The 7,729-nt window shown below is 55.0% G+C and overlaps 1 protein-coding gene across 4 annotated transcripts; it reads left to right on the forward strand.

Moving 5' to 3' along the window:
- The first annotated feature begins 1,171 nt into the window (after positions 1 to 1,171).
- Positions 1,172 to 7,704, forward strand: LOC136055653 (inositol 1,4,5-triphosphate receptor associated 2-like). Of its 4 annotated transcripts, none has more exons than XM_065747497.1 (15): positions 1,172 to 1,267; positions 2,218 to 2,366; positions 3,034 to 3,080; positions 3,392 to 3,468; positions 3,589 to 3,643; positions 3,845 to 3,920; positions 4,059 to 4,086; positions 4,642 to 4,782; positions 4,858 to 4,989; positions 5,178 to 5,325; positions 5,771 to 5,823; positions 6,299 to 6,349; positions 6,429 to 6,505; positions 6,609 to 6,728; positions 7,589 to 7,704. In XM_065747497.1, exons 2-15 carry the CDS (start codon positions 2,251 to 2,253, stop codon positions 7,626 to 7,628), a joined length of 1,161 nt encoding a protein of 386 aa, XP_065603569.1. In that variant the 5' UTR covers positions 1,172 to 1,267; positions 2,218 to 2,250; the 3' UTR covers positions 7,629 to 7,704. The 4 variants fall into 4 exon arrangements, with proteins under 4 accessions (XP_065603569.1, XP_065603567.1, XP_065603568.1 ...); XM_065747495.1 differs by lacking the exon at positions 7,589 to 7,704 and adding an exon at positions 6,981 to 7,273; XM_065747496.1 differs by lacking the exons at positions 3,589 to 3,643; positions 4,059 to 4,086; positions 7,589 to 7,704 and adding an exon at positions 6,981 to 7,274 and having other exon boundaries at positions 3,845 to 3,932; positions 4,646 to 4,782.
- Positions 7,705 to 7,729: the final 25 nt, after the last annotated feature.

Below are 7,729 nucleotides of genomic sequence, written 5' to 3' on the forward strand. Positions count from 1 at the left end.
AATGGCTGCTTTGAGAAAAAACGGCCAGTTTTCGGGACGGATTCTGACCTAAACGTGCGAAAGTAGACGAGTCATCGTTATTACAATGGGGGGGATAATGCTGAGCTGTTATCCAAGAATTCACTGCTCGCCGATGTGTTAGAGAGTCCTATAAATTCGCTCTTCCGCCTTGTAATCTCCTGGCGCGTGCGCACTGTTTCCTGGAGGACCAAATACCATAGAGATCGGTGTATTTGCTGCGCAGAACGACTGAGTCATGAACACGATACTTCCGCGTTCTTGTGCGCGTGCGTTGTGCTGCCTGCATGAACAAATGTAAACAGTTGCAGTTTCGCAGATTGGCCGCCAAGCGGCAGCAGGGACTGCGGAAAGACTTATTGTGGGATTGACGCGGCCACGCTGCATAGACCCTGCCGTTCTTTCCTCTCTTCTTATGACAGAGGAAGAATATGAAGTTAGAAGAGGAGAACAAAAAAAAAAAAGAGAAAACGAAGGGAAACTTCTCCAAACCTAGGAGATCTGAGCTAAGAGCGTGTCTGCTCCACGACTCCGGGGGCTGCATCCTGAGCCCTCAGCAGCTTGGTACAGTGCTGGGCCAGCCTTGCTGCAGGTGGCGAGATGCCATTTGCTGTCTGCCCTCTGAGGGCTTAGGAAACTGGCCAAATCCCGAAGACCTGCAGCAGGCACATAGGACGAGGGATGCAACAGCGCCTTCCTGCCTGCAGGCTGGTCCTCTGTAGCACTTATTGAGTCTGACACCACATAAGCTCCTTAAAGTAAGAAAGCAGCTTCTGAGGATGTGATGGATTTGATCAAAGAGGACAGTCAGAGAAAGGGTCACTGGGGTTAATGAATGAGGTGAAGTGGGGCCAGCAGGAGGGATGGGGCTTCCCCACATCACCCCATACAAGCTATCCTGGTGTACCCTTATGCTGCACCCCGTGTGAATATATGGGGGCTTTCACTTGTTGCTGAGGCTCAGCTTTTCTCCTCCAGTCTCCATCACACCCCACACCCTGTACAGGGGATACAGGGCCACCTGACCAGCACCCAGCCTGGCCCCGCATGGGAAGATTCGACTGCTCCGTGCATGTCCTTTAAAGGCCTTCTCCCTTCAAGCTGTTCTCTGGCAGCTCCTTCTGCCGCAGATGCAATTGCTGCGCTGCTGACAGCGTGCACTGCTTGGTGTCCTGGCTCCCATCCTTGGGGTCCTGACTGTGAGGAGGGCTGAGGCTGAGCTGGGGCCTTCTGGGACGGATTCAGTCAGGTAATGATCTGGGTAACATTTGGTGAAGTCAGTGAGCCAAGAGAGAGTGGGGCTGGGTGCTGGGGGGTTATCTGTGCTGTGCTGTGCAACGAGCTGCGCACCCCTGAGTTTCCAGCTATGAAGCAAAGATGAAGGTGGTGAAATGGAGTAAAGCAGCAGGCTGCCATAGGTGTCCCAGAGCTTTGCAGCAGAGTCTACTCCTCTGGGTGAGACTGATGTTCGCTGATGGAATGAGTTTGGTTTGTTGTTTGGGATTCCTGGGCCCCTGGACAGACGTTCTAGGGACAATTCCAAAGGATAGACATGAAAAGTTGTCAGATATTCCTAGATCATGACTGATTCTCTGAGAAGGGGGGTGGCTTAGCTTAGCTGAGGCTCTGTGCAGTCAGCCCCTTAAATCTGCACTGTATTTCATATCCTGACCAAAACAAATAAATTTCCTTCTGCCCCATAGCTGCGTAGAAAGGCTCAGCTCCTTGGTCTGACAGAAACTCTCTGAGCTTTCTGCCATCTTTCTCTCAGTTGGTAAATCATTTGAAAATAACTCAAATGAGACACCTGAGCTTATTTACAGAAGGATCTGGGAATCATATGCATTTATCTGCACAGGAACCTGCCTGGCAGGATACTCGGGGTGTCCCAAGCCCAGTACTCCCTCTCTGCACTGGGCAGGGAGTACAAATGTGTCCCACAGAGGGGTGGGGGTCGTGCTGTTGATGGAAATCATGAGTGAGGGGTGGGAAATGGGTGCAGAGGGGAAAGCCCACCATCAGTGCTGCACAAAGATGGCTTGGTGTAAATCTTGCATCTCCTCATGCCCATCCCAGCAGCATCTTCCTGCAGCCCACAAATGCCTCTGTGCTGCCGCTGGGTGAGAAAACACTTTAAAAATATAACATTTAGAGGCGTTCTCCCATCTGTGTATGGCTAATACGTATCTCTCATGGTAGGTGTGCTGGTCCTGGAGCCTCTGCACTGTGCAGATGAAGCCACGGGTGGACACCTCGCGGAGAGCGGGGAAAGAAGTGCGGGGACGAGCACAGAGGCGTGCGGTGCAGCGACAGCGTAGGGGCTGCCAGCAGAGCCTCCCCCATAGCAGGTACGTGCACTGGGGTTTGGTAGGGTTGGGATGGGGATGGCAGTGCCAGATGTAGCACTCAGCCTTGGTTTGGTGCAGCAATGCTTTCTCTTGTGGGCACTGCTCCTGGGGAACAAATTGCGAGGAGGAGACAGAAAAGTGTTGCTGAGCTCTGCCCGGAGCCAAGAACTAAGTTTGGGAGTGCAAACTCTTTCCCATTTGGGTGCTGGGCTCTGGCGTAGTGGCTGTTTGCACAGCAGCCCTCGTGCACTCCATGCACTCTAGTGCTCCAGCACTTCTGGATCCATGGAGCTTCTAGACCCCTGTGAATACAGCGTAAGATTTTGAAGGGGGGAGTGACTGCATGCTAAAGCCTGCTGTCCCCATAGTGGTGACGCTAGCCAGCTTTGCTGCTGTGCCTGCAGGGAGGCCAGCTGGCAGCAAGGTCTGCTTGGCAGCCAGGGCAAAATAAATGTGCTAAGAAGCACTGCTGCATCAGGCAGGTGACTCATCTCTGGTTCCTCTGCAATGGAGGGTTTGCTAGACACAGGGAGAGCTGCTGCACCTATGCCAGGGACAGTGGGGACAGGGTCGGTGGCAGAGAAGGACCCAGGTCCCAGACAGTGAGAGACAGTGCTGCCTCTCCTGCTGGAGTTCCTTTTGGGTTTACTCTAGTTCTTCTTTGTAGGGAGCAGCAGACAGAGTCAGCCGGGCTCCTCGCAGCTCTGGATGAAGGTAAAGATATCTGGGGTGGGGGTGGGGGAAAGGGATAGCTTTGTGCTGCCTCCTCCCACCCTGAGCAGCATCACATGGAGCAAGCTGGTAGTCCTTCATCCCAGCAGCACCCCCCCTGGATCCTCCTGTTCCCTCCAGTCCTGTGACCCTGACCTCTTCCCATCAGCTCCTCCTGGATGATGGGGACATTCTTTATCCTGTGGGGGGTGCTTTTTGGGGGATACCTACCAGCCCACGCTCGCCAGCATCTCAAGAGGTTCTGGGAGTCTCAAGGCTGGTGCAGGGATGCTGCCACACCTCTCTGTCCCCAGGGAGGATGAACAGTCCCCAGGAGCACCTAGACAGGGCTTTGGCTGGGAGTGAGGAGACCATGGAGAGAGTCAGTGAGGTGAGAAGGACAGGAGGACAACGGGTTTGGGACTGCAGAACCATTCGGTGATGCTTTTTTGGTGGGGGAGATGCCATCTAGCACTAGGAAGGGGTTTGCTCTGACAGTGCCCCTCCACAGGAGCCGGGCATGGATCTCGCTTTTTGTAGGAGAGACGGCCATGAGATCAAGGAAGGTGGGTGGATCACCATGCCATGTCCCAGGCTGGGTGCCCTTATGGTGGACCATGAGGTAACTGGGGACAAGCGTGGCCTGATGGGCTTCAACTCCCTTGGTGGAAACATGGGAACTGTCACTACTGGAAGAAGGGCTGAGAGAAGAAGAGAGGGAGGAGGGGAGACCAAGAAAGAACCCTCACGTATGGTCCTCCCCACAGATGAAGAAACTCCAGAGGAGCTGCCACCGACTTTCCCCAGTGAACTCTCAGTGCTGGAGAGATTGGGACTGCACAGGTAAAGAGGCGAGTGGCTGTATCACTGCTGGGGACTGCAGAACACGGGTCGAGGTGCAGCCCTGGGAGCGGACCAAGGGCATTTCAGCATGCAGTCCCCACTGTGTTTCCAGCTATGACAGCTCTTCTCTTTCCACAGCATGGATTTGACAGAGCAAGATGTGGAGGTGAGGGCTTGTGGGTAGACTAGGTAAGGGGAAAGGGAAATGTTCTACTGAATCCCAGACAGGGGTCTGTGTCCTGCTCCTGGGCTCCACAGTCCCTTGTCTGTGATGCAGCTGGCATTTGGATGCAGCTGCATTTCTATGGCATGATGAGCACCCAGTAATCCCATAAAGTGCTTCTCGAGTTCCCTGAGCAGGGAGGTAGCGGAAGTCTTCATAAAATAATTGTCCTGTGAGTGCCAGGGCTCAGTCAGGCCCTGCTGCCCTGCCTGCAGCAAAAGCTGGTGTCTACCTGCTGCATCCTTGCACCAGCAGGCCTTTGGATTCCAGTGTATTATTGGCTAATTGGGGCTGCTGTCCCCATCTTGTGGCATTTCACAAAGTCTGTCTCCAGTGTGCATCATCCTGATGAGAGCTGGAGACAGGCAGTGCTGATGGTCCTTAAGGAGCACTGCTCAATGGCAGGTGAAAAGGAATCTGGCTGTATCTTGGGGACAGCCATGCATGGCCTCAGTGCCCTCCCCTTCATGTCCCAGTCCTGTGTCCTCCTGCCCACAGGCAGCCTTTGCCCACCTTGCCCTGGCGTTTCGCTGTGACGTGTTCACCCTGCAGCAACGGGTGCAGGTGGAGACGCGGGCACAAGATACGGCAGAGGAAAACATCCAGGAGGAGCTGGGGCAGTGCCGGGCTGCCCTGGAGGTGGGTGAGCACCGGAGGGGGTTGACATCTGCTGGGGATCTCCAGCTCCAGCAGCTCTGTGCTCTCCCCCTGCAGAGATTGAGTTCATCCTGCATAGATGGGAGCTGCAAAGAGGTGCTGGAGCAGCTGCAGTGCAGCCTGGAGGTGCTGGAGGTTGCCATCAAGCGTGCAACCAGTGCTGCAGTGAAGATGGGGGCTGTCCACCAGGTGGGTGAGGAAAGGAGAGGATGGGAGTACATTTCTGGGGGCTGTGCTTCCTCCTCCCAGTGCTTGTGTGGGCTTTGTTGGCACACACTGGGGTGGCAAGGGGATCTGTTTGCATTCAGAGAAGGCTTGTGGAGGGGCATGGGTCCATAGGGATGATGGGAACTGATGGCTGGTCCTCCTGAGCAAAGGAGGCACGGATGAGCCGAGCAGCAGAGGTGATGGTCCAGCACGTGGAGAACCTGAAGCGGCACCACCTACGTGAGCATGCTGAGCTGGAGGAGATGAAGTGCCTGATCCAGCAGAACTCCCACAACCGGCAGCTGGCAGAGACCCAGGGTGAGGTGAACTCACCCCTGTGCAGGCAACACTGCAGCATTTATTTCCAACCCCCCCCCATGAAGTCAGCATGACCCTGTGCTGTGAAGCCATTAGCTGGGGGGTGGATGACAGCTGGGGGTTGCAGCTGCTGGACCTGATGACATGTAACAGCAGCCACAGAGTGGGAGCAGGTGCTGGTGGTTGTCCTGCAGCCCAGTGGGGAATGCAGGTTGGAGAGCATACAAAGAATGCCCTGTCCTTCCAAACCCCATGCACAGTGTATGTGTATGCGTGCATGCAAGCAGTTCCCCCAGCCAGGCACACCTGTGGTTTGTGTCAAGCAGAGAGTGTGTGGTCCTGTCTGCCTCCAGCATGAAGGACATTCACATTTGCCTGCACATCAGCCCCGTTTTTCTTTCTGGAGGCAGTGTGAGATTTTTATATTTTTATTTTTTCCTTCCAGATGATGCAGAGCTGCGGCTGAGGCCTCACCCCCTGATGCGAAGTTTCCAGCAGGTAATGGCAGTGCAGCACCTCTCCCAGCACCGCCTCTTCCTCTTCCTACTGTCCCCATGCACTGCTCCCCTAGGGCAGCACCCCCTTCCTAGCCACTGCTGTGGCAAGGTCTGCTAGAAGCACTGGGACAAAATGTAGGGGAGAGCTGCTGGCCTGGAGACCTCAGGCAGTCCTGTATTGCAGGGCTTGACATGGAGGAGGCTACTCTCTAGCTCCAGCTTGCTTAAATTTGGCTCTGCTTACCCTACAGTTGAGAAAGCAAGGGAGTGCTCAGGAGGGGTTAGGTGGCCCTGCTTTGGTGCGATAAGGACAGGCACAATGCTCTTGGCTTTGATGCCCCTTCTTCTCATCGACTACTTATAGGAGGCTGGAAGTACCCCTTCTCCTCCTCAGTGTCCATTGCTCACACTGGGGGTGGGGGGAGTGCAGGGAGGGATCAGCACTGTGCTCATACCATCTCCTTTGTTCACCATAGGCATCTGCACGCCGCAGAGTCAGCATCGCTGTCATCCCAAAGCAGCTCTTGGTAAGAACATGTTCAGTGAGGACAGGAGGGCTTGATGCTGCAAGGTCTGAGTGCTCACGCTCCCTCCTTTGGTGCCCAGCCAGCTGCTAGCATGGATGGCCAAGCAACCCTGGCTGGTGAGCCCGAGGGTGCCCAGCGCCAGATCAGCACCCAGAGGTAATGGTGCTGGATGAGTGGGATGGTGGCTCTGTATGAGTGGGATGGTGGCTCTGTCTGCCACCATCCCATGGGACACAGTGTCCCATTTCTCCCTCTACAGGAGGAAACTGGAGCCACCAGGCCAGGGCAACGTGGTGAGTGAGGGGCTAGTGGCAGAAGCAGGCAGCAAGGAGTTGGAATCAAGCACAGGGGGTGAGGAGCTGGGACAGCTCCAGTTGATGTGAGCAACACCCTACATCCTTGGGTCTTTGCAATCCCAACGCTGCCAGTGTGCAGGGATGGAGTTGGGCGGTTTGGGGATGGGGGGTTTGCGACTGTCCCACTGTGCCATGCCTCAGTTTCTTCATGCATCGTGTGTCACCTGTGCTCTCCCCACTCTTGTTTCATCCAGGTTTGGGCTAAATCTTGTCCCTGCTTGGGACAAGTGCTGCGCCCTTTGGGTGAAGGATGTCCCTTGTTGCCTTGTCCCCAGGTTCAAGGAATCGCCTGTGGAGCTGTGGCGGCCATGGCTCTCCCTCCTGCAGCCTTACTGGGTTGTGTTCTGGCTGCTTCTCCTGAGCATCGCCTTCCTCCTCCTCCTCCACCTCCTGGAGCTGCAGCGGCTGCAGCCCAAGGCATCACCCAAAGCTTAGCTGCAGTGGGTGACACCCACTCCACATCACTACTCCTGAATCCCCCCACCCTTCCCCCCCTCCCCCCCAAGAAACCACAGAGGCCCTAGAATAATAAAATTGGAGGAAATAATGGAGAGTTTTAGAGTTTTGATGCTGGAGAAAAGGGTGAGCTTGTAGGCACAAAGTGGCAGTAACCTGAAGCCTTGTGATGAGTTTCCCTGTCCTAACAGAACAGTGAGGGATACAAAGATGTCTCTTACATGTCCTCTTTCCCTTGGGGACAGTGCCCATGACCATTGCTTTAGGGCTGCGTCCCAGCTATGCTTCCTTGGTCCCTGCATTGTAGGGACTGCCACCACCTTCCCCTATGTCCTCAACTCTGGTCTGGGCACAGGAGGGAGAGGAAGGATCTTTACCTCCAATTCTTTTGCCATCTTAATTAATATCTAATGCTAATTCTCTGCAGCTGCCCGCCGAGTGCCAAACCTACACGTAGAAAGAGCTGATTAGTACTGAGCCTTCTTCGTAGCAGCACAAAGTGCCCACAAAGGGAGCTGTGGGAAGCAGCTCCCTGCCTGGGACCACGCCCAGTTCTGCGTAGACACCT

The sequence above is a fragment of the Cyrtonyx montezumae genome, unplaced genomic scaffold (assembly GCF_038088225.1).
Source record: "Cyrtonyx montezumae isolate F1298 unplaced genomic scaffold, pur_monq_1.0 scaffold_45, whole genome shotgun sequence".
Classification (NCBI taxonomy): domain Eukaryota; kingdom Metazoa; phylum Chordata; class Aves; order Galliformes; family Odontophoridae; genus Cyrtonyx; species Cyrtonyx montezumae.

Bases quoted from the DNA above. Each gene is read 5' to 3' on its own strand.
- LOC136055653 (XM_065747495.1), top strand. From the start codon at position 2,251: ATGAAGCCACGGGTGGACACCTCGCGGAGAGCGGGGAAAGAAGTGCGG. The intron at 3,644-3,844 runs GTGGGTGGATCA...TCCTCCCCACAG, and splicing joins CGGCCATGAGATCAAGGAAG to ATGAAGAAACTCCAGAGGAG. The intron at 4,087-4,641 runs GTGAGGGCTTGT...TCCTGCCCACAG, and splicing joins TGACAGAGCAAGATGTGGAG to GCAGCCTTTGCCCACCTTGC.